Genomic DNA, 26,031 nt, shown 5'->3' with positions numbered 1-26,031 from the left:
TGTGGAGTGCCAATTACAGACATTTATCTGTTTCCCAGACAGCAGGGGCAGGATACCTCTCATCTAATTTTAGATGTCTGCGTGGTAAACCTCTGTCACTGAATGTCAGCCTCAGCTCTCCTACTTGGTGGAGGAGATCAGCACATTTCATCTGACCTGTTTCAGATGTCTGCTGCAGGGTGAGGTAACTGACTCCCCAGAAATCATTGCCTCTCCCCACCACCAACTGAAGGAGCCCAGCCTGACAAGCTGGGCTGGGGATGTTTACATCCTATGTGCTTTCATATGCTGAAGTCCATGATAAATTACCGCAGGGAGAGTAGATCATTACCAAATTCCACGTGGTGACAGTGGTAATACCTTTACTTTACAGAATCAGCAGCAGTTGTTCATCTGGCAGAAAACACACATTTGGTGACTGTGCTAACATACACATTCTTTTCAGTGGAGTAGGAAGGCAAAACATAGGATGATGTCACCCTTCTTTTATGTTATCACCAAGGTGATGTTATCACCCTGGCAAAGCAGCTCCAGAAAACGACCCATCATGTTATAGCTGCTTCTGTTTGTTTTTTCCTCAAACTTCCCCCCATTATGTTTGGCTGTTCACATCCCATTTTAAGTTAATGTTATTTTTTAGTTTCATCCCATGTCTGTTGTCACTGCTGGCTTTGTGCCTGCCTGCTGCATTGCAGCACAGTTCTTACATCTTCTGGCTAAAACTTGTGTTCTTGCAGTTTGCACAGTCCTGGTAACAGTTAGTTCTGACTTCATGGATCTAAAGGCTAGACAGATAATCTAAACTAATCGTCCCACTCCAGTTCATGGATAGTGATAATCCCTTGGGGACATGATTCATCCCAGTTGACTCGAAACTTGGTGTCTGAATGTGCTGGTTCACACTTATGCATGGCTGTCTCTGCATTGACTGCAGCCCAGTCTGAGAGCAGACACTTAGCTTTTAGATGACTTAATTTAGGCTGCATGAATTTAATTCACAGGGGTTTTGTAACTTGTAGATAAAAGGCTGGCTGATTAGATCAACTATCCAGCCAGTTCTTCATTCTCTGGTTAGCCTCTGTGGAGTTTAGTAGCTCGAGGTTAAGAGAGCTGGTTGGGGTGGGAGAGGTCCACATATCAGTCTGGGGACTCTGATGTGCCTCCTGTGCACAGGTTTTCATGTGCTGTATTCTGTTCTGGGTAGTGTGTTCGTAGCACAGCATTTTAAATCCTATATTTACATCTGCCTGTATTGTATCTCAGAGAATAGCTTCATGATGCTTTTGGGAAGGTGGAGTTAACCATTCCCAGAATGCACAGCATGTGGACAGCATCATAATTCTCATAGCATCAGGTTCCTCCGTTTGAATGCCTCTTTCTTGAAGGATTTCCAGGGAGATGCTAAAAAACCACATGAGCTATTGCTCTTGTAGCTAGGGGTATCTAACAACATGAGCTGTCACTTACTGTGATCCTGTGATATCAAAAAAGATGTTGTTTTGGCTTCTCTGCCAGGTGCCAAGCAGAGCTTGGGCTAAGAAATGCTGAGGAGTGTTAGCTATGGCTCAGGGATGAGTAAGTTTCTTGGCCAAGTCTGATTACCCACTTGGGATATTTGTACTTCATTATAACTGACACTGAGAATCATGTTTGATTTGGAACAAATTTCATGCAGGAACAAGTTTCAGCATCTGCATTTCCACTGTGAGCACAGTGAGGGACAAAACAGGTTAGAGCCTGCTTGGCCAAGGGTGGGGACCTCTCAGTAGGGAAGGGGAGGGCAGCGCATGAATCAGTTACGAGGAAAGGGAAGGAGTAGGTTGAAGAGCTGAACTTCCTCCCTTGCAAAAGGGATACTCTAAGTACCAAGTGTCAGGTGTGTGTCTGAGGAAGCCAAGGAGGGAGCTGGGGAAAGGTAGCTCCTCCCACAGAGTGGGAGGCTGTACCTGGTAATTAACTCCCAAGCAGAGGAGTGGAGCTCATGCTGAGTCCTGAAGGAGCCTGTTGGCAGGACCTCAGGAGTGCAAGAGGGCCAGAAAGGACATGGAACCAGACAGGGGACTAATCCAGCTGGAGAGGCACTTCCTAGCAGCAACTGCTCCAGTCATGTTCAACTACCTAGCAGTAGAGGTGAGACCACAGTTCCACCGCAGCTATGGGGGACAGCAAGGGGTGTCTGGGCCACTGAAGACCCGCCTGGAGCAGCTGAAGAAGCCATGGTGGAGGGAACCCACCCCACTGGTGCTCCAGCACAGTGAAACAGCCAGGCTTGCTATAGATGCCTTTCTTGAGCAGGGGGAGCGTGGCTACCTGAATGCCATCACTGAGGAACGGGAGCTGCCTTTTCTTTCCACACTGGACATGGAATATATGAGCCATCAGAGAAATCAAAGCTTTCCAGATCCCAAGGCAGTGAAAAACAAAGATGCTGACCCTGGTGATGCGGACACTGGAGACAGGTCCTCCCTCAACTCTGAACTAACATCTGGCACCTACTTTCCACTGATGTCTGATGTGCACCCTCCAGAGCTGGAGCTGGGCTGGCCAGGGATGCCCTTCCTCACAGTTTCTGGGCAGACTCAAGCAACTGTGATTTTCCAAAGAAACAAAGCCAACAGCATTAAGGATTTGCTCAGGTCTCTGATCAGCCGGGCACGGACGGTATGTATAGAGCTGTGTCCCTTGAGTGGGGTCTTGTATCACAGCACCCATGTCCTAGTGGCTGGTCCCACAGCTGTACACCCCACGCTCCAAGCTGTTGCTGCTCTCTAGATGCCTGACATGACGTGATTACTTTTTTTGCTAGCAGATCTGTAACTGTTCCTGCTCCTTTCCTTTCCTGTAATTTTTTTATGCCTGGGATTTCATGCCGTACAGGCAGTGCCCTTTAAGGTGCATTGCACTGTATTTGTGGGCATGCGGAGCATGGTATCCAAGCCTGGAATGAGTGAGTGGCAGGGTGTGCAGCATTAATGCTTAGCTGTCCTCAGCTGGCAAATGTGCACCAGCCAGCCCTTCTGCCCTCTGCCAAGGAGCTGGCATAGCCAGGGCTTTTCCTGACCCCCGGACAAGCAGGGTAAGAGGATACCACAGGTGAGTTGCTGTGAGAGAACGTAGGACCTGAGTTAATTTGTGGGACTGAAAGCCTGTGGTTTGAAGTAGGTTAGAATACATCATCATATCTTCGAGACTTGATGTCTGTGCTTCTCTCTGAGGATGAGTAAGATCATCCCATTTTACCTCATTGCACAATTTCTGCTGGGTAGAGATTGCCAACCCTTGGATGTAATAAAAACTGGACAATTACAATATTTACCTACCAAGCACAATCCTGGGGTGAATTTACTCACTAAATTATGCTCCTTCTTTTTTCCTTTTCCTTTGCCACTATACTGTGTACTAAAGCAGCAGCTCAGACAATTGTCTCTCGGACACATTTTTAGCTTTTATTGTCTTTGTCTTCTTTATGTTTCTTTTCATCTGTCCCATGTTAGTTTTCTTTTGTAGTATTTCATTTCAGTAGCATGACGATACTGAGTAAGCTTTTAGTGCAAAGTTCACTTTTAACCAGTCAGCTTCTAGCTGATTTATCACTCCTGTAGCTTCTTATTTAGCTTTACAGACACTCCTTACACTCATTGCTGCCTAGTGCAGAAAGAGGGAGATAAAGAATTGTTAAGGCTGGAGTTCAGCTGTGTCAAGAGCACAAGCAGTTTCCAGGCAGGCTGACCCAAAGTGCTGTCTTCTTATCTTCCATCACCATCTGCAGAGTTGGGCAAAGTTACATTGTCCCCAGCGAATAAATGTGAGGCCATGCAGCAGCTCAGGTTGCTGTGCAGCATCTAACATCATCAAAGAACCACAGAGCATTGAAATTTGGGTGTGAGATGAGGTAAAGGGGGATATCTTTTTTTGTTTGTTTGTCCCAAAGAAGACTGTTTTGCCATGTAAGCAACTGCTCCATTGTAAGCAGCGATTGCTTAAAGCCTGAACTTCCATTGCACCTTTATAGGCAAATACAGGAAGTTTTCTCCAGGAAGTAAGTTACAAAAAGCTCTGTTTGTTCTTGCAGGCAGCTGAATTATGATACTTTAAATGATCTGAAAAGTCCTGTGACACTTACTGCATCCTTTTCAGCAATGAGGATTAAGACATAGTCATGGCAGAATGCACAAAATAAACGGCTACTAAGACATGTTCCCTTGTCACTTAGCACGTGTCCCGGATCTCTGACGGTATTGTGATCCTTTAAACCACATGAAAAACATCTTGCTGCTTTCTCAGTCCACAGGAACTTCTCTATTGCTGCAGGGAGGTTGCCCAGGCAGTAGGTGCCTTATTGTACTTTAAGTATGTTTTGAGTTTCACCTTTTTTTGCTTGGCTTGAAAAAGCACTAACAGCCCTTTATGTTCAAGTTGGAGATTTTCACAGTGGTTTTGACTGTTGTGTTATGTGTGAGAATGAGTTTTCACCCATCTTATGGGTTTATTACTGGTGTTTTACTGGCTTTTAGGTTACCAGCTCTGGCCAGTGCTTCCCATGATTAAGTTTATGATTGACAGCAGTTCCAGGTCATTCACAACCCCAGTTACACATCTTTAAGTAGTTACTGAGTCATTTTGCCCATCAAGCCATCCAAAAGGACATTACCTATATGTCCTTTAATGATAAAAGTGCAACCAGAGGTTAAAACATCCTTTTGCTTGAAGTTCCAGTAGCAGCTGTGCAGAGAACTCCTTGCTTTTTTGCTTTCCAACTTCAAGTATTTCTCCACTAAACTTTTATGCTCTCATTATGTATCCCTCCTTTAGAATGTTTCTCCTCCTGTGTGCTTACAGCTGACATGGATGGCGGATATGGTGCTGGTGGGATGTGGGAAAGAAGTTGAGATCCCTGAATGTTTTACCTGGCTCCTGTAAACAGGAAGGTGTGTGTGTGGAAATGCTTGCTGTTTTCTCCTGTACAGTCATAGAGAACGTCATCAGCTGACATATTTGTACTGACAAATCAGCAAAAACGGCATTTGTTTTATTGGTACCTTTTGCTGGTGCAATTTGTCTTTCTGCTTTGCTGTATTTAACCAGCTCTCTTTGAAGATGCATTTTGAGATTTGAGCTTTTCTCTTTGCAGACATTAAGAAGATGTAGCGCGGCCACACCTTAGCCTTCATTTGATAATACTATTACAATTTTAGTTTAGTTGAATGAGTTCCAGTCTGGTTCAAACTGTCCATGCTGCTTCTTTCACCCCTCTTGTACAACTCTGACACTGGCTGCACATCTCCATTTACATGCAGTGGTAGAAGGGTCCCTTATGGCCCCCAGAGAAGCAATGTATTGTTTTAAATGGCAATGCTACGGTAATGACCAAAGCCACACTGCTATTGGCAAATACCAGTAAAACCAGCTGTGCTGGTTGGAAACCAGACAGGTGGCAACCCCAGTGGGGTGCTGTAAGTGCTGTAATTCCCAAGGTGGTGACTGCAGTAATTGCTGAATTGTGAGTTTTCAGAAGTGGATTTAGAAATGCCATGGTTTAACCCTACAATGGCAAGGTGTGAATCTTCCAGAGCCTGTGGGGCAGCAGTGTCTTTGCAGTGTCCTGACCCCCCAAGGCTGTGCCATGGGCTTGGAGGTTATGATTAGCATGGAGAGGAAGGAACTGGGATGCTCTGAGCCTTGCAGGTCCCACCACTGAAACCGAGGGGCTGGAGGCACTGGACATAAGTTGCTTAGATTTGTAAGGCCAGATTGACTTAAATGCCCAAGTCTTTTAAATGTGAGACACAAGCTGACAGGAGCCTGAATTGTAGGTGGTACTTAGGTACCTCCTTCCACTGCTTTCCAAAGCTGTTGGAAATGATCTTTGAGGCTTTCCACCTCGCTTTTATGACAGTATGTTATTAGGAGGCTTCAGGGAGTAGACTTCCAAATTCTTCTTGCCCCAGAACTTCTTGGCTTTGGGGTTGAGCTGATGTGACTATAAAAACAGCCTGCTTTGTTTACCGAGAGGATGTGGTGATCTGAGTGGTCCTTATGCTTGTCTTGTTTGGAATGAGCAGCCCCATCATGGATGTCTGCATCTCCACCATGTGAGGCTGCAGCAGGACGCAACCTCCCCTTTCTCCCTGCTGCAAACTGCAGTGCTCATGGGCTTGCCAGCCCACTTGCCTGGTGTTGGCTATGGGTGCTTGCCAGCACCACCATGAGCAGCTCTACCCAAATCCCTCTTTGAGGAGGCCATGAAAAGAGTGCAGCCTGCTGCTGAGTGAAGCCCTGCTCTGGCACACACGGGTCTATCTGCAGGGCTCCACCCAGCTTGCACAAGCTGGCGTCCTGCTGCCTGGGCGCGCGCTGACGCAGGCTCCAGGAGGTGCAGGTCTGCCTGCACCCAGCCCAGGGCACTGGGTGCCACCAGTGACTGTGCCACATGCTGCCATGCACACCTATGGCCTACCCAGCCCTGTCCCTTACACAGCGTGTGCTGTAGACTGGCAGTGCTGGACTGGGGTAAGGAACAGCGCTCAACCCTGCCAAAGCATCTGAGCACTGGTAGAGAAAAGCAAGGTGGTGTGGACCTTCTGTCTCTGTTAGGTACAAGCAGTGCCTCAAGCACTGAGGATGAAGGAGCATCTTGACTCCATTATACTGACTTCCCAAGGCAAATTTAGATTGTCTCCAGGCCAAGCCTGCCTCAGACCTAAGCTTGAGATGAACTGGAATATTGTGAGGCAAGTGTGGCCGAGAGGGACTTGCCCGAGGCCTTACACAAGGTTTGGGCTATAGTTTTTTCTTGGTGCTTCATCATTAAGAGGATAGGTGGCCCATCAAAGTCATTTGGCTAAATTGCCTTTGGTCTTTGGTGGAAAGCCAGTGTGGAAAGACGTGGTGAAGTTCTGTTCTGCTTTCTGTTGGGTGTCAGTGGTACCTAATGCCAATAGCCCAGCAGCAACATTAATTTGGGAAGTTGGAAATACTTCTCAGTGCTTTCAAAGCTCTCCCAGGGCTGACGCTCCTGTCCTTGCCAGATGGATGCATTTCAGGAGGAGAGAAGAGTTTACGAGAGCCTCGTAAGACATCTGGCAAGACAATAGTGAGAGCTACATAAGAGGTGCCCTTTGGAGTCACGCTCTGAAGCATGTGTCTCCCAGGGCCAGGGTGAGAGGGTGGAGATGTGGTTTTGACCTGGACGGTAGGAGTGATTTTTAGTTCTTGATGACAGCTTTTTTCCCATGTGGATGCCTGGGATCACACCAGCCTCCAGGAAGGTTCTTGCCCCAGCTGTGCTGCAGTGGGATGGGGCTGGAGATCTGCAAGATGCTGAGGACTAGTGACAGTGTGCAAGGCATCATCACAGAGATTGTCTCTGGGGACAAATTTGATACAGGCAAGAAACCTTGTCCATCTGCAGAAGGGATAAATCCCAAAGGGAGCAGGAAGCAACCTGTTGGCATGGCTGCCTTCCTCTGCCATGGCTTGGTGCAGAGTCTCTCTATGTGTGTGAAGGCAGAGCAGGGCTGAGAGGAGCCAGCTTGCCAAGCGAGAGACTGGGCAGGAGAGCAAGGTGATCCCAATGGGGCCTTGTTCTGCCCATGGCATTTGCCTCCACTCAGCACTTAGGCTGTGGTTATGAGCCTGAAAAGAGGCAGTTCATTAATGAAAACAGAGTAGGAAAGCCATTGGGCAGTGGGTGATCTGGGGCCAGCATGCCAGTCTGGAGCAGAGACATGAGCTTGTCCCCACACCCAAGGACAGTGACACTTGGAGCTCCTTTACTCTTCTGAAACTATTCCAGTTCAGACCCATTCACACATAAAAGTCAGCCTCACTGCTGTCCTCTGCATTAACTCTTTGAAGAGGAGCAGCTGAGCAGAAGTGGCAGAGGAAAGCTCACCTTACATTGTCTGTTCCATAGGGTGATTTGAACTATGGAGAATTGCATTCATGGCTGTGCTCTAACACAGGCAGAGGAGGTATTTGAAAACAGGATTCCTACCTCCTCATGGGGGGTGCAGTGAGCAGCACAACAAACTCTGTCATGCATTTTGTGCTCCAGGTGTAGTGTAGGGCATGACCATTGAGTAGCAGGGCAAAAAGGCCATTGGATCTTCACTCCAAAACTGGGTGCTTTTTAGACCATCTTTATTTGGGCATCCTCTATGAAACTCAAAACCAGTTATGTGCACAACTTACAAGTACTGAACAGTTACCTTATTAACTACCAAGCTATGGCAAAGACTGAGACTGAAGTACTTTGTCAGTAGTTCCATTACTTTTTCGGCTTTTGAAATGCAGCTGGCCTGTTGGTAAATCCTTCACTACTTTACCTTTCTCAGTCCCCCAGTGTGTTGCCTTCTTCCATGAGTTCTCAGTGTTAACTGTTAGTGGTTCAAGGTCTAAGTCACCGGGTGGCTCTGCAAGTAACCTCAGGTGAAGTGTGCCAGGTCTGGCAAATTGTCCAGCTCAGAAAGTGCCCTTCTGCCTGTTCCTTCCTTCTCCAAGATGTCCCCTCATTCCTGTCATGAATAGTGATGGCCAACAGATGGATCTTTGAAGAAGGCCATGGCTTTCTTCAGTCTCATTCTTTAAAGGACCGGCAGTTCTCTATGATTTTTTTTTTTCTTCCTTTTCAAAACCCCTCCCTTGGAGACCTTTTCTGGCAAATCTTCAGTTTCTGTATTCTTTTAAATAACGTTAGTGTTATTCTTTCTTCCTGCCGTTGGGTTTCATAACCATAGCTTACATCCTGAGCTGTGTTAATAGGAGTGCTGCCAGCAGGAGAGGGAAGGGATCTTTCCCACACACATGATTCTACAGTTTTGTCTGTTTGTCCCTAGGACATAATCTTGGAACATGGACATGCACATACTTGATCAAAATACCTTCTCCCTTACCTGGCAGTGTGTCCTTCTTGAAGAAATACTTCTTTATATGAATATGGTAGTCATCTGTGGAGTCAGTCATACCGACTGAATAATGATTTTGGTCAGTCTCAGCTCTTCCATTCCTATGCTGTATTTCTGTGCTTAAGGCCATACATACTTGTTGCATCAATGATACTCGGTCTGTGCACAGGCATTACCCTTTCAGCTATTTCTTTCTGTGAGTGACCGATGAGACAGGAGGTAGCTGCATGAGGAATGTCTTCATAGTTATTAAAAGTGATTTTATCTGCCATGGTGGGGTGAGGGCTGTTAAACACAAAGATCTAGAAGCAGTCTCCAGTCATGTGACCACAGATGCTCAGTAACTTGGGAGGTTTGCATACTTAATTCATAGTTTAAAGCACCGTTCACTTGGGCTTGAGATTTCAACAGCCTTTTACCTATTTTCTCCTGGCTAGGTGATAGCAATTGTGATGGATCTGTTTACAGACATGGAAATACTGTGTGACCTGCTGGAGGCCTCAAGCAGACGGCATGTCCCTGTTTACCTGATCCTGGATGAAGAGTACTTGAAGCATTTTGTGGAAATGTGCAATAAGATGGCTCTTACTCAGGACAACTTCCCAGTAAGTTCTCATTTATCATACCCAGTGTGTGACTAAGTCTTGGAATCAGTAAAACCCAGGTACCCTTACTCAGTTGAAAAAAATCACTTTTTTAAAAGCCCCATGTTAAGATGTGCTTTTAGGCTTTGCGTTTAGGCTCATGGGTTCATGAGGGATTTGTGAAGAGCCTGATTCCCCACTCAGTAGGGTGCCCATCATCAATTGTGGGTGGTGCCCAGAGCACACAAAGAATAAAAATGAGTGTGTCAGTGTGACAAGCTCTCTTGGGAACTTGCAGACTCAGAAATGCACCCCAGTGTCTTGCTGCTCCTCATACAGTCTTTCTGGCTACCACCTATCAAGGAAGTTGGGTTTTTGTTGTCACTTGTTAGTCATAGAATCCCAGACTGGTTTGGGTTGGAAGGGACCTTAAAGCTCATCCAGTTCCAACCCCTGCCACAGGCAGGGACACCTTCCACTAGAGCAGCTTGCTCCAAGCCCCTGTGTCCAACCTGGCCTTGAACACTGCCAGGGATGGGGCAGCCACAGCTTCTCTGGGCAGCCTGTGCTAGTGCCTCACCACTATTTACAGGGAAAAGTTTCTTCTTAAGATCTCATCTCGGTCTCCCCTCTGGCAGGTTAAAACCATTCCCTTTTGTCCTGTCTGTAAATGTAAAATATTTTAGTTTTACAACATTCAAAATAGATGCAGACATTTAAGACATTAGTAAAATGTCTTAATTTGCCCTAATTTTTAACCTGTCTGCACAAAGATTAATTTAGAGATGCTTCCTTTTTCCCTCATGTTGGCAATGCTCTTCTCACAAGTCAGACTCATTTTATCCTGCCTCTTCAAACGGCAACTGTTAGGAAAAAATGCTTCATGTTGGTGCATGTTTTCTTTCATAAACAACTGCATCACTGAAGTCACCTGGTGGATCCAGAGAAATTCCATCTCTCCAAGATTTATTATATTTGCTTCTCATCCAAGAGCCTGGCTATTGTTTTTAATTAAAATTAGAATGAGTTTACATCCATGGAGATGTCTCTTTGTTAGACCTGATGTCATGTCTTGTGCTTGAATGGCTAATCACAGAATCACAGAATCCTAAGGGTTGGAAGGGACCTCAAAAGATCTAGTCCAACCCTCCTGCAAGAGCAGGGTAACCTAGAGTACATCACACAGGAACTTGTCCAGGCGGGCCTTGAATATCTTCAACGTAGGAGACTCCACAACCCCCCTGGGCAACCTGTTCCAGTGCTCTGTCACTCTCACAGTAAAGAAATTTGTCCTGATGTTCACATGGAACCTCCTATGCTCCAGTTCACGCCCATTGCCCCTTGTCCTATCACGGACATCACTGAAAAAAACCTATCTCCATCATCCTGACACTCACCCTTTACACATTTGTAAACATTGATGAGGTCACCCCTCAGTCTCCTCTTCTCCAAGCTAAAGAGTCCCAGCTCCCTCAACCTCTCCTCATAAGGGAGAAGTTCCATTCCCTCAATCATCTTTGTAGCTCTGTGCTGGACTCTTTCAAGCAATTCCCTGTCCTTCTTGAACTGAGGGGCCCAGAACTGGACACAATATTCCAGATGCGGCCTCACCAAGGCAGGGTAGAGGGGGAGGAGGACCTCTCTTGACCTACTAACCACCCCCTTTCTAATGCACCCCAGGATGCCATTGGCCTTCTTGGCCACAGGGGCACATTGCTGGCTCATGGTAATCCTCCTATCCACCAGGACCCCCAGGTCCCCTTCCCCTTCACTACTGTCCAGCAGGTCAGCCCCCAACCTGTACTGGTACATGGGGTTGTTCTTCCCCAGATGCAAGACTCTACGCTTGCCATGTTGAATTTCATCAAGTTCCTCTCCACCCACCTCTCCAGCCTGTCCAGGTCTCACTGAATGGCAGCACAGCCCTCTGGTGTGTCAGCCACTCCTCCCAGTTCAGTATCATCAGCAAACTTGCTGAGGGTACATTCAGTTCCCTCATCCAGGTCGTTGATGAAAATATTAAACAGCACTGGTCCCAGCACCGACCCCTGAGGGACTCCACTAGTCACAGACCTCCAGTTACATTCTGCCCCATTGACCACAACTCTCTGCCTTCTTCCTTCCAACCTAATGAGCACTTGCCTCCGCCATTGGGTGACTCAGGTCTCATTGTGAAGTGCCTCATAAGCTGATGCATCTCATACATGCTTGATACATACATACATTAACATACATGCTTGATATCCACATCTAAGTGGAATGAGTGTTTGTGTTTTATTCCTGGCTCTGACTTGTGACAGGATGTGATGGTAAATCTCCATTTGGAATAATTGGTGACAATCTGTAGTTTAATGGGGAGTTTGGAGCAATGGTCCCTCCAGCATCTTACTTCTGAGAACATTCTGTAAGCCCGCTGGTGTCAAATCCTGGTGCTGAGCATCAGCAAATCCCACAGTGGGAGCATTGGCAGCAGTCACAGTGGGAGACTTCACTGTCTTAACTGGGTTTGTTTTCAAGTGGCCATCTGCTGAACCTAAAACTACTGTCTGAATCAAGTGGGAGTGGTACCTGGCAGTCTGACTGTCCTGCAAGACTGCTGGATTCTCATATTGTTTGAACATTCCAGAGCCTGGATTGCCAAGAGGGTGAAAAGGATGGAAAAAATAAGCCAGGTATCAGAAACTCACCCAGCTTTGGAAAGAAGAGAGAAGAACAGAGGGAGACTGTGATGACAAATATGGATATAAAAAATAGGGATTAAAAAAAAGGATTAAAATCAAAAACCTATAATATAAAGGATATATTAAAATATTCATAAACTTTAAAAAAATTAAAGCATAAGAATTCTGATTTTAAAATACTTATAAAATACATATAAAATAAGGATATCTCTTATTTGAAGTGGGTTTAACTACTTTGAGGGGGAGAGGAACCTCTTCCAGGTGAGTCTTCTCACTTGTCTCCCTGGAGTCTTCTCTTCTCCAGGCTAAACAACTCTACTCTCTCAGCCTTTCCTCATAGGAGCTGTTTCCAGGAAGCCCACCTCCTGCCCACAGGGCCTCTTATGGGAAGAGGGAAGCCATCAGGAATGGAGTCACCTGCCGCAGGGTGACTGCCTCCTGCTCCTCACCCCTGAGGCACACCTAGCACACCATGAGCCTCACGTGAGGCCAGACTGGGCGAGCCGGTCCCTGACCATGTACCTGCAGCCTGGGGAGCCCACACATGCTCAGCCTACCCTGGAGGGGGAGAAGGGGACACAGTGATGCCCAGGAGCAGCTCCTGGAGAGGTGGCAGGGAATGGGTCTGCACCCTACAGGGAACATCTGTAGGCAAATCACAGTTATTCCTGCTTGTCTGTCTGCAGCACTGGCTGTTACAAGCTGCTGTGCCTGGCCCAACTGAAATCTGCTGCATGCTGGAGGGGACACTGTCAGCTCCAGCAGGAGCACCCATGGGCAGCAACCACCTCTGCCAAGAGGCAAAACAGCCCCATCAGCATGTGCTGCCTGTACCAACTGCCACAGGTCTGTCTTCTGCAGGGCTGATGATAGGCAGGGATGAGCTGCCCACAAAGAGATCTGCTGGGACAAAGTGGTGACAGTCTGTGACAACCCCTGGTGTGCCAGAGCCACAGTGGATGGCAGGGGACCTGGCAGGCCAGCTAGGTGCAGCCTTAAGGATGTCCATTTACATATGAGATGTATTGTTTGGCTCTTCATCGTAGAGATCAGGCTAGTAACTGTTTCCAGTGACGGTTCTCCTCTTTGCCTTCCCCAGCTGAGGTGCAAATAACTTCTATTATGGGCAAAAAACCTCACATTACAAAAAAGGCTCCTGATGGATACTGAGCCTTATTTCCCATTCTGCACTGGGCAGTTGGTTTTACAGGCAAAAGTTGTGTCAGATAAGTTCTCTGCAGTCTTTAATGAGATGAAGTTTGATTCACTTGAGTACAGCAGCTGAAAATTCTAATACCATTTTTAAATGTACTGATGAAAGTCAATTCTTAAAATGTAGATGTACCTTTCTGTAAATCTTTTATTGAGTGATGTTGTGCTGTCACCACATAAAATCAGAACAGTACATTCAATTGGCTAGTTCATAGCACATAACATGTTCATAGCACATAACAGCTGGCTAGTTCTTATGGGTCAAACATTAGTTTAAATGCAGAGCCATCAGTTAGGGTGGTTAGTTGAATATTATCAGTAATCTGGAAGAAACCATACTCTTACATACTTCAGAAATTATCTGTAGGTTCATAGGATTCCCCAAATTGTTCTCAAATCAGCATTTGCACCTACATAGAACTTGTTAATACTTGCTGGTATTTTAAATTTATAGAAGCAGACAGTGCGACAAAATATTTGGTATGCAGAAGCCAAGAAATACAGCCTTGCTGCATTCTGCCTCTGGGAGCAGAGCTCCTGTTTGAGAGACTCCGTCAGTGATACATAAAGGAACATTTCAGTCTGGTTCAATACATGTGCCTTGACCAACTCTGCTCTCTTTGGTTTCAGAACATGCGCATAAGATGTCTGAGTGGAGACATGTATTACAGCAAAGCAGGCAAGAAATTTGCAGGCCAGGTTCTGGAGAAGTTTATCCTGATTGATTGCGACCAAGTTCTTGCTGGTACATACAGGTAATTAAGTATAGTGACTACTGTGACAAAGACTGGTGACACTGAGAAGGTGTTGATTACCGAAATACTGAATAATGCAGCTTTTATTTTCTTTTCTCCATGGTAATGGTACACTGGTTTTCCTCTTCATTTTCCCTTAAAAATGTAAGGTTTCATTTTGATGCTTTACCTTCTTCTACTCCATCCTTACTTACATCTTACTTACTTACTTACGTCTTACTTACTTACGTCTTACTTACTTACATCTTACTTACTTACATCTTCTACTCTTACCTTGCAGTTTAGCTTTCAGATAACATTAACTGCTTGTCTGCCAGCATTGACATCTCTGTCTGTGAGTATTGCTTCATTTCTTAAAGATGAAAAAATGCTCTGCCAGGTCAGATGATGCTCCACCTAGCCTAGATTCTGTCTCCTGCTGATGCTGTTTAGGAAGGGCAGCCCAAACTGCTATGTGTGGCCCATCCCTCTTGTCCTCCCACAGCATGTGTAACCATTGCATACATCTCTACTTACTTCCTTCAGTACCTCTTCTGTTCCTCTTGTCTGTGAATTTGTCCTAACTCGTCTGTTCTAAACCAATCTCCTACTAATTTAATGAAGTGCCCTGTTTCTAGAGCCACGGATTGGTTAAACAGCTGTCCTACGTTCAGCTAAGTCATCACTTTCACAATTTTCCAAGCCTTCATCTTATCCGCTCTCATTGTCTTTTTCTTACCTAAAGTGAAGACCTTGGCCTTTTCGGTTCCTCCTCAGCAGCTGCATCCCTCAGCCATTTTAATTACCTTTCTCTGCAGCCTCTCTAAGCTCACTATGTCCTTCTTGAGATGCAGAGACCGGAGCTGCATGCAGCCCCCAAGATATAGCTGCACCAGGGTGTTACAGAGCATCAAAATACTGCTCTCTGCTTTGATAGTATCACCCTTGCTGACAGTGGACAACACCCATTGCATTTTGTAGCTGCTATTGCACATTGAAGTGATGATTTCAGAGAATTGCTGATGATGATTCTGAGTTCCTTCCTTAGCTGTTCCAGGTTCAGCATCTGTCCTGGTTTTGGCTGGGATAGAGTTAATTTCCCTCCTAGTAGCTGGTGTAGTGCTGTGTTTTGGCTTTAGTCTGAGAACCATGCTGATAACACACCAGTGTGTTAGTTGTTGCTCAGTAGCACACACCCTGATCAAGGACTTTTCAGTCTCGTGCTCTACCAGTGAGGAGGGGCACAAGAAGCCAGAAGGGAGCAGAGACAGGACACCTCACCCAAACTAGCTAAAGGGGTATTCCATACTATAGAACATTACTGCTACTACTACTATTATTATTATTATTTATTTCAATTATTAAACTGTTCTTAACTCACAAGTTTTAGCTTTATTTTCCAATTCTCCTCCCCATCCCATCATGGGGGAAGATGAGTGGAGGGAGGAAGTGAGCAGCTGTGTGGTACTTTCTGGCTGGGGTTAAACCATGACAGCATCACACATTTTTCGCTATGGGTACACCACATTTCCTACACCAGTCCCAGCACCAGTCTCTGGCTCCTCACTGCTGACTCTTACCCATGCTGAAAAATTACTATAAAGCCCTACATACCCTTTGCATCCTGTGCTTTCACCAGCTCTGGGTCTGTAACATGACCTTTCTTCCATGTCCATGGCAACTTAGTTTCTTAAAACACTGTGGTGTAGAACCTTGTCAAAGGCTGTTTGAACACCCCAAATTATGTATTTGGCTGGTCCCTTTATCCATGTGCTCACTGGCTCGCTCTCCAAACTCCAGCAGGTCTGTGAGGCAGAGCTTGCCTTTACAGTAGCTCTGTGGACCTTTTCCAGAGGCTGTGCTGCTCCATGCCACCAGTAACCTTGTTCTTCACAGCACTCTCTGCCATGGCCCAGGGTGGAGGTCAGCTCCAGTGGTCAGCCTTCCCCAGTCAGCCCTTTTTGACGAATCGCTGCATTTTTACACAATTACCTTTCTTGAAATTGAATATCCACAAGCTGCATTTATTTAGATTGCTTTCTCACTAGAGTGTTAAAATCGTGTTGTAATCATTATTACAAATGGGCTCTTCCACTTACACCTCTGGAACCAAGTCTAATGCATCATTCCAGACCACATCCTGAATAACATCTTTTCTTGTGGTTCAAACAATTTAGGGTAGTTAACTCTGGCAAGTAATGATTTTATTGCTTCCAAAAAGTTTTTCTCCACAGCTCATCCTAGTGAAGCATTAACCTAGTATGCGTATGAGTGGATGAAATCTCCCACTATTACTGTCTGTCCTAACTTTACAGTTTCTGTAATCTCAGTGTTGTCTGACCAGCACCACTGATCAGAGGGTGGGGAGTACTGTTCTTGTACTATATTTGTATTAGTAGACTCTGAGTTTTCCACCTACACATCTTCCCCACAGCATTTTCACACTGGTACATATCATGTTATCCTTCACAAACAGTGCAGCTCCCCAGAAGACAGTTATGATATTTCTGGGTATTTGGTGCCCTGGCAATACTTTATTCTCCTTCTACCAGGTCTCCTTGAACACTGTGCTCCCTCTCCCTCTTTTCCATCTCCCAGCCAACACATGCTGGACCCTTGATCTGCCAATGTCTTCATCAGTGTTACAGCTCCAACCTGCACCTTCTCCTCTGCTTCTGACTTCATCTCCAAGTGTGAAGTTTTCACCTTATCAAACGCTGGCAATGAAAAATGGAAGTACCAAGTTGAAACTGGGTGTGTAGAGTCTCTATATAGGCAGTGTGGAGAGCAGTGTCTGGCAGCATTTTGACCATCCTAAGACCTGTATCTAAGAACAATGAAGTGAATTACTGCCTGGAGACATCTGTCCATTTCCAATGACTGCAGGGGGTGGGGATTAGATAACTGAGACCACTCATTTTTGAATGGCTAAAACTGAATGTGTGACAGCTGGATTGAAGCCTATTCAGTAATTTCACATGCAGGAGAACTTCCAAACCTTTAAGCATAATGTCTATCTTTTGTGAGACAAATTGACCACAACTGCATGAAGTGGTAAAGATATCCCCACCCACTACACTGCAGCATTGTAGTGTAATGGTGACTTCTGCCTCTTCCTCTGTCCCTGTTCTGGCAGGTTCTAGTCTGCTTCTGCCCTTTAGACTTATGCTAAACATTCAAGTGACCTTTTTTTAACTGCCCATGGGAACCCTGACCTCTTTTCTAAATGTTAATATCTGAGAACTCATCAATATACAGAGACCATCAGGGTTTTTGCACCAGTTTGAATTTACTGACATTGATTTTTGTCTATTATCTGTCACTTACCCACCCCATATCATAAGATCCTCTTGCAGCTTCTGATTATCTCGTTTTCTTCTGACCAGCCATGATAATTTTGTCAAAAGCTCTGACGTGGACTGTTTCTACCGCTTTCCAGGATGTTTCTGAACATGCTGAACAGCAGCAATCCCAGCACAAAACTTGCAGGATTCCAGTGGGTAACTTAAAACTATTTCTAGCATTTGTATCCCATTTTTAGTCAACTGTTACTTCTCACAAAGACCTTCCTTTGTACTCCAGGATCACTTAATTTTTCTAAGAGTCTGCTGAACGACTGTGTCAAAGTCTCTTTAAAAACTCAAGCATCCAGCATCAGGCAGCTCACATGAATCTGTGTGCTTGCTGCCTCCTTCAGAGAACTGCGAGAGGCTTTTGAGGCATGGCTTCCTTCCACAAAAACATGCTGAGTCTTCAGCAGTATGATTATAGTTATTTATGCATCTAATCATTTTCCTCTCCATTTGCTTCTACCAGTTTGTTCAGTATGGAAATAAGCCTGGCTGGTTTGTAGTTTTCCAGGAGCTCTTTAAAAGGTTTACATTTACTACTTTCCATTCCTCTGGTACTATGTTCAATTTTAAATTATAGGTTATTCCCTGGTTAATAATTGGAAAATTGCTGACTTCCAGTTTTTGAGGGCTGTTTACTTTAATATTTTCCTTTAATGCAACTTTTAACTATGGTGACTTTTTGGATGTTTTAAAATATTTTTATTTTGATAGGTACATTTTCTCAGAGCCTCTAATATAGCATCTTCAAACAACCTTCATGCTGCCTCAGGCATTTAACCTTTTTGGTTACTCTTTGAAATCTCCTTTTAATAGTATTCCTCACTTTCTCTTTTAAGTTAAGTATTAATGTTGTGGATTATTTCAGTCCTGAAAGAATATTGGATATGGGTACGTCATGGTTATTTTTTTGCCAAGTGGCCTTTCCCTTCTGAACTTGTAATGTTATTTCTCCTTTTGCTGGTTTTCTGGTTAGTTTCTTCAAAAAGCAGTCATTTGTAGTGTCTAAACTGCAGTTTCTTCAGCTCTTCTAGTAATGGCCCCTATTCAACATGGCTATAACTGAATGCCCCTTCAGTCCTCTGCTTTCTGCCTTAGCCACTTAGCACTTCCTTAGCATGGCATAGTTACCATTAGCACTCTGCTCAGAAAGATCACAGCTCTAATGCTGTGTTTTTCCTATTTGGGAGTGGAATTTTAATCCAACAGGAATATGTTTCATTTGGTTTGATATATATGTTGATATAATTGTGCCATTGCCCCAGCAACATATCCTCTATTTGTCCTTTCTGTATAGTTTCTACCCTTGCAGTTATACTGTTCCTTGATTTTCTTCTACCCAGTAAATTTCTGAGACGCCTCCTGTGTCAGAGTCATCATTTCAATTCAGGTATTTCACAACATTTGCCTGTTTCTTTAGCTCATAAGTTTTGAGTTGCCTTAGAGGAGATGAAATTTCTCAGCTCTAAATGTAAGATAGTCAGAGTATCGGTGTGTGTCCTGCACGGACAGAGGGAAGGAGCTCATTGTTTGCTGTATTGTACTGAAAGAAACTCAGTATTTGGGGTTGAAGCCGACACGGTTCTGAAACTGAGAAATGAGAAAGTTGAGGGTTATAAAAGCTCTGCACCCGGCTTCAGAGGAAAAAAAAACTAAATACATAAATGTTTGGCAATGGACAGGTAAAGCAGCATGGGTCTGAAGCTGGCGGAGGCTTGGAATTTCTTTAGATGAGAAGTGCGCATACTCTCAAGTGTCCAAGTCCCGAGCAAGAGGAAGGAGTTTTTAAGAGCGAGTTCCAGATCTAACTTGAGTGGTCACCTCAAGAAAGAAATTATAACTAAGCAGAAAGTGAGTGCATAAGGAATGGAAAGCCTAAGTGTATCAGCAAGGAAACCCCAGGCAGGTGTGTGTAGCAATAAAGTGAGCATTGCCAGGAAAAAAGTTACACATAATCTTTAGAGTGCACCAAAGCAAAGAGGAGGAAGTCCTCAGGTGTACAGAGAAAAAGTGAATCCAGAAGAAAGAGAGAAGGCATCCTGCTGTAAGGGTGAATAAGAAGTAGGAGATAACTAAGATGGGATACCCAAATTAACTGAATATATTGCACTGTTTCTAATCAAAATGAGTGGAAATGATTTCAAGTGCTATGAAAGCAAGCTTAAGCTTGTAAGTAAGCTCTTTAAAGAGCTGACTATAATAAAGTCACATTATTGTATTTTTATTCATGAAAAAGGCACTTGAAACTAAAGGTCTAGTAATGAGTGTTACGTACGATCTACATTTAGCAGTGAGCAAAAATGATGCACAGAAGTTTGTATTGGCGTACAGAAAGAAGAGAATACCTTTGACAGCCAAAGTGAGAGAACAGCAATGAAAGTGAGCAAGAGAAACTACTGAAAGAATTAAAACCCTTTCTGCTGCAAAGGTTGGAAATAGCTGCAGCAGAGAGGCTGGGTGTGAAGAACTGGAGTCGCCTGTACAGCACAGCATAGAAAGGCCACTGCAACCCTGGACCCTACTGGGGCTTTACAGAGGGGTCCGCAGAAGAACTAATCCTGTTGTTGAAGCCACTGTTGAGCCTGGTCTCTAACCGGGATACCGCAGGGTGCTCCTGCCATCGGTGCTTGACCCCAGGCAGAGCCCTGGGGCAGGGGTGCTGCGGCAGGACGGGCAGGGGGAGGTGATGTTGCACCTCCATCTCCTGGCCAAAAGCTGAGCTGCACGAGTTCCTGAGGGTTCCTGCTCCAGGAGTGGCTTGGAAGTAAGGCAGGAACCTTGGCATAGGGGATAGGGTTCCTATCCTCCAGCCATCCTTCCATGGACTCCTGTAATTTGTGCCTCAGGGTGATTCAGAACTGGGTATGGGATCTCTTGTGTGCAGCAGTTTGTTATGGAAAAAATAATGGCAGGAAAACCCTGCCACTTTTAGAAACTCTCAGGAACTTGTAGCATCCACAGTAGCCTGCAGCAAGGAGCTCCACAGCTTGCCTGTGTGTTGTGTTGTGCAACGAAGTACCTCTTCTTGTCTGTATTGAATCTGTAACCTGTTAAATTCATTCAATGCTTTATTTTTATACCAGGAGAGGTAAAGAATGAACATTCCCTGGTATTTCCGCCTTGCTATGCATGGAGGAAAAGACCTTTATCAGTTTGTACTGATGGGAATAGCCACAGCTGGCAAGGTCACATCGTCCTGTCACAGATACCTACACTATGGCAAGGAGAAGGGCTGTACCAGTGAGGGGATTTGGATGATTGCTTCCAGGTCCTGCTGTGGCAGAGTGGGCAGGCCCCTTTTGGACCAGCATGGGAAACTGGAACACAGTGATGCCTGGCCTGGGAAAGGAGCCATAGGATAATCAGGGACAGTCTGAAAGCCAGGGGAGTGTATTGCTGGATCTGAGGGTGCTCCCCTTACAGGGGAAGGGGCTGTTCGTACGGATGAGAGGATGTGGCTGGGTGTTTTTGTCTCATGCATTTCTGTAGGGAGGCAGTACTTGGGGCAGAGGGTGTGTAGAGAAGACAGAAGGTGGAAGTTACTTTGTCCAAGGAGTAAAGGGAAACCTAAGCAAGACCTGTTGTTTACTACCTGCTAAGGTGAGGCCAGAGGCCTTGATGGGTAGCTGTTGTGATGTTCCTGCTGGACCATCTGTGTCTGAGACATGAGACCTCCTCTCCAGAACGAGGAGGACAAACATGACCCCTTGAACAGCTCCATTTCCAGGTTTGCTGGCAGCAGTGGTGCCCGGCTGGGTGAAGAGGGGTGGCTGGCATTATCTAACCAGAGTCCTTTCACAGTCCACAGCAGTGTGAGGGGTGCGCATCTGCCTCTCCATAGGAGAGGTGCTCAGCCCCTGAGTACATCCATGGGTTTGAGGAGTTCAAGAGAACACAAGTGTGTGTGTGAGTGGAGTAGGTGCTGAGAAGGGATACATCTAAGCGCTGTGCATTGCAAGTGCAGCTTGCTTGTGTAGAAGGGTAATAGCTGTAAGCAACGTGGACAGGAACAACCAGTGCTCCTGGAAGCCAGGCAGTGCCCTGGGATAGACGCCTGTGACAGTGTCAGTACAGGCTGCATGCAATCTCCCCTGTCTGGGCTCTTGGATTTCTTCAAAGAACTCTCACAGCTTGGAGAGAGATAACTTTCCTTTGCAAAAGTCACCTTTCCTTTCGTACCATATGTACCTATATAGCCATAAATTGTGTTCTTTAGAAGAGTGTCTACTAATTTGTGCTGTGCAGTTATGAGACTTAATGGTCTGGAACATTAAAACAATTATAGCACTTTAGCAACCTTCCACACTTCTGATAAACAATGCACTTTCAAGTGACAGCAGCACATCCTGGTTAGTAGCTGAGCTATTTCATCCTTGCATTCCTTTGGTGCTCTTGGGTTAAGGTTACCTGGTCCTGCCAATTTGTTACTTACTGTCTGCTTTGTTGATGTTTTCTAATCTCTTCTACAGAGATTTCAACATAAGACTGATCCTCCCTTATGTTCTGTATAAAAGTGGGTTCAGGGCAGGGATAATCCCAAGCTCCTGTACAATAAACACTGGCGTAGAGGAATTGTTTGAGTGCTCCTATTACACATGTTCTAGCCCCACAAAGAACTGAGTATTATTTCTTACGCCTTTTGCAATGTGTGACCCAACCTTTTTGAAAGATGGGCTTTCCAGTCTTAATAGGTTCTCTTCTGTCACTTAGCCATCCCAGCTATTTTCTATTTGGTTTTCTGTCATATCTCTCTGTGAAGTTGTATTCACTTGCATTGAGGCTCCAGTATGGTACCTCTGGACACTCCTCATGCCATCTGCAAAGGTTCTTCATTCTTTTACTACTTCATTCTTACTTGATTTACCTGGTTTGATATTAAGCAGAAGAGTATTGAGCTTTTCATTTTATGTTGCTCTTTGGGGGATGTGTATGCTGAGTGTAAGTATACTACGTTCTTCATAGCAACATTATGAACTGTAGCAACTGCATACTATTTAGGAACAAGCCAAGAGCTGGTTTTCCTACTAAAAGTTCCCAAATAGCTGTCTTGTGAAGTAAATATTGGTAAGGTCTCAAAACATAATGCCGGTATCTTGTCCTGAAATGACATTTACTTGAGAATGTTGTATCCTCCATTACAATTGCTCTCCTGTAGTTTCTGTGATTTCACCCTGCTCTTGTCAAAGTCTGTATCTTGCTTTAGCAGCTGATAATGCAGCCCTACACTGGTACTTTGTGAAGGTTGTTTTATTTAACACAATTAGTCTGCTAGTCTGGTTTAACTATAGCAAGAATAAAAGAAGCAGCTGGTGACTGGGGTGACCAGGAGCCTGGGGAGCCTACTCTGTAAGAGGAGCTTCCCTATTTGATCTAGGAAAATGAAGATTGGGAGGAGAAATGTGGTTATTATCTGTAGATGTGGTGGGGTTTTTTAATTAAGTTACAGTTTTGACACAAACAACAGGTAAAGTTAAACAGATAAAATATGCAGTGGCAATTAGTGAAAGTTCTTCCCCAGCTGGGATAAAACCCAATTTGTCTTAAGGTAGAATATAACAAGCTCTGAGAAAAGATCCCAAGGCATTGTACTGCAAGAGGAGGGACTGGACTGGCTGAGCAAGGGACTGGTAAACTTCTAACACCATGCACCTCTGAGCTGGATGCCATGGAAAAGGTGGAAAGAGTCTAGGGAATCTCGCAGCAATATGTACAGAAAACATCATCAGCTTTCCTGTCCTGAGGTATTCCTGTGGGGCTCGGGAGACCTCTGCTCCCCTAAATCTCCATTCCTCACCCTCCTGCCTGCATAAGTGGCTCCTTCAACTCCATCACATGTTGCAGATGTTAAGGACATGAGAATATTGCTCCTGCCAAGGCAAGGGTGGAGAGCAGGAGACCAGGCATGCCTTGGTATCCACCTAACAGTCTCCTTGTCCTCTGTGGAAGGAATGGGTGCAGTGCAGTGTGCTAGCCAGATGCTGAGCTGGAAAGTCTGCAATACAAATTGGGCAGAAAGAGCCCTTAAGTGCCCTGTGCTTCGTATCTCATTTTCCCACCACCATGCCACCTCCAGACAGTTGGAGCTTTCCTTGGCACAGCCTGCTTGGTACAGGCAGCACCCCCTGCCCACAGTTAGCTGGTACTGAGTGGGGAATGGGAAACTGTGGATCCTTGCTTACGGGCAGAGAGTGCTGGCAAGAGGGAGCTGGAGAATAAAAGGCTCAAAACGTGCTGCTGTGCTTTTTAGGCAGGGACCCATTGCTGCTCTGCATCTTTCATGAGGCTAAGGAAAACCAGCTGCTATTTCTTGATCACTGTTAATGTTTTTATACAGTTCATTACATCACCAAGCTGAAATTAAATGACCATTTTAGGGTTGTTCTTCAGTAATTACGTAATGAGTACATTAATTTATACAAGTAATCTCAGACTTGCACACTTCAGGGAATGTTTTAATGATAAAAATGGGGTAGCAATACATCACTCCAGTGTTAAAATCAGTGCTAGGTACCTTGGCACTCTCTGAACTAAGGTTACATGTGTTTTCTTTTCCTTTATTCACAGTTTCACCTGGCTTTGCAGTCAAGTCCACACTGGCCTGGTGACCCACTTCAGGGGTCAGATTGTTGCAGAGTTTGAGAAGGAATTCCGGTACTTGTATGCAGAGTCCAGAGCAGTGACCAGCTTCTGTGTGCCAGATCCTGAAACGTGCCCCTCCTCTCAGAACACCTCAAAAGTTGTGAGCTCCCTTTTAAAACCCCCACAGGTGAATGATTTTGAAACCACAAGCCCCTCCAGCAGCCTTTCCAATGTAAGCATCAGAAGCATAAAAGTGTCTCCCTTTCTGAAAAACTCCAACTGCAATGTGCAGCTGGAAAAGCAAGATTCAAGCTCAGATTCTGGTAATAATAAGGGGAAGGAAGATGCATCTCTGAAGCCCACTTGCCCTAAGCAGCAAGGAGAACCACCAGATTCACCAAATAGTCATCCAAATAAATCCACCCCTGCTTTGTATCACAAATCAAATCTCATGACAGCAAGGACATTCCTGCCACCAGAACTTTCCCCTGCCCTGACCTCCAATAAACCTTGTTATCAAGGGGACAATACAGCTAACAGCAGCCACTGCTCCCCACCAACACACGAGCAGTCCCTGCAGTCCCTTTCAGAGGGTGCCAGTAGCAATGGGACAAGCATGAAGCAGAAAGGGCTTGGTGCTGCCCCCGAGGAACCAACAGCAGACAACAACACCACATTTTATGGGCTGGAAAGAAGACAGAGTCCTGGACAAGGAAATTTGGACCTGCTCTCCCCATACAACCAGCCAAAACGAGATAAAAAGCCAGGAGTTTCTTGCTATGATAAACTCACTGAGGACATGCTGATGGAAAAGAACAGTGCATATGGGGCCGAGAAAAGAATGACTCTTGGGCACAGTAAGCTGGATCTGATCACCAAGTACAATAAGTTAAAATCAAAACACATACACAGTCGGTTCGAACTCTGACCTGGGTCTTGAGGTGTCCTTTGGTCTTATTTTCAAGTGGTTGCTTTTCCCCACCAATCATCATATCTGGAGCTTGAAATCAAAATACGGGTGGCAAATTAGTCTTGTTCATGTTCAAAGGGGTGTGTGGTGGTTTTGATTATAAGCAGATGACTGATTTAGGTGAGATTAGCAAGTACAGTTCAAATTTTCAATTACAAGATCATGGCAGGAGAGAGAAAATGGCACAAACATAATCCACGCTTCTGTGTTCTTTCTACTCATTTCAGAAAGAACCATTTCCCCCAAAACTTGCAGTAAAACCATTGCCATGGCTGGAAATGGTTTGGCTGCTGTGGTCTTCAGGGTGAACCCAGGTTCTCTTTGTACAGAGCAATTTCTTTCCCTGTATCCCTGTACTGAAAATGAGATCGCCAAAGGCAGGGGAACATTAAAAATAAAGGAGCTGTTACGTTGGAAAGAGCCGTGTTGGGTCCCTTGAGGAAGTTGAGCACCCCAAGCATGGCCAGCACCCTCTATGCTGCGCCATGCTGGGAGGATGTGGGTGGTGTGTCTGGGCACATGGCTGGCATCTGCATGTGGTCGACATTGGCACGCAAGTGCTGTCTGCATATGGATGGTGTCTGCACATGGATGGTGTCTGCTCCTGGTCATTTGTGAGCACAGGAAGCAGCTGACACAGGTTGTGCCTGGACACGGTGGCCCTTAGACTCATAGGATCATGGAATCAACTTGGGAAAGCCCTTTAAGCTCATCCAGTCCAACCATTCCCCAGCACTGCCAAGGCCACCACAAACCCATGGCACTGAGGCCTCATCTCCACAGTGTGTGAACACCTGTAAGGGATGGTGACTGCAGCCCTGCCCTGGGCAGCCTGTTCCAATGCCTGAGCACCCTTTGGTGTTCCTCATCTCCATCTAAACCTCCCCTGCTGCAGCTTGAGGCCGTTTCCTCTTGTCCCATCCCTTGTTCCTTGGGAGCAGAGCCCAGCCCCTCCTGGCTCCATCCTCCTGTCAGGCAGTTGTAGGGAGCGAATCAGTGCTGAGACACTTGGGTG

General features: G+C 45.4%; 1 protein-coding gene across 1 annotated transcript; it reads left to right on the top strand.

Annotated features, from left to right (window-relative positions):
- Positions 1 to 751: 751 nt before the first annotated feature.
- FAM83C (family with sequence similarity 83 member C) lies at positions 752 to 25,434 on the top strand. The gene is made up of 4 exons (XM_062604133.1): positions 752 to 2,661; positions 9,344 to 9,511; positions 14,014 to 14,138; positions 24,032 to 25,434. Exons 1-4 carry the CDS (start codon positions 2,044 to 2,046, stop codon positions 24,972 to 24,974), a joined length of 1,854 nt encoding a protein of 617 aa, XP_062460117.1. The 5' UTR covers positions 752 to 2,043; the 3' UTR covers positions 24,975 to 25,434.
- Positions 25,435 to 26,031: the final 597 nt, after the last annotated feature.

Source organism: Pezoporus occidentalis, unplaced genomic scaffold (assembly GCF_034315485.1).
Source record: "Pezoporus occidentalis ecotype Australia unplaced genomic scaffold, CSIRO_AGI_Poc_V1 ctg83, whole genome shotgun sequence".
NCBI lineage: Eukaryota > Metazoa > Chordata > Aves > Psittaciformes > Psittacidae > Pezoporus > Pezoporus occidentalis.
Note: the sequence above shows the minus strand (reverse complement) of the source record. Positions and strands in the feature narration are given on the sequence as shown.

What these genes read in the sequence shown, in the direction of transcription:
- FAM83C (XM_062604133.1), top strand. Translation starts at nt 2,044, where the DNA reads ATGGAACCAGACAGGGGACTAATCCAGCTGGAGAGGCACTTCCTAGCA. An exon ending in TTACTCAGGACAACTTCCCA is followed by an intron (nt 9,512 to 14,013) that starts GTAAGTTCTCAT and finishes CTTTGGTTTCAG; the next exon opens with AACATGCGCATAAGATGTCT. An exon ending in GTTCTTGCTGGTACATACAG is followed by an intron (nt 14,139 to 24,031) that starts GTAATTAAGTAT and finishes CTTTATTCACAG; the next exon opens with TTTCACCTGGCTTTGCAGTC.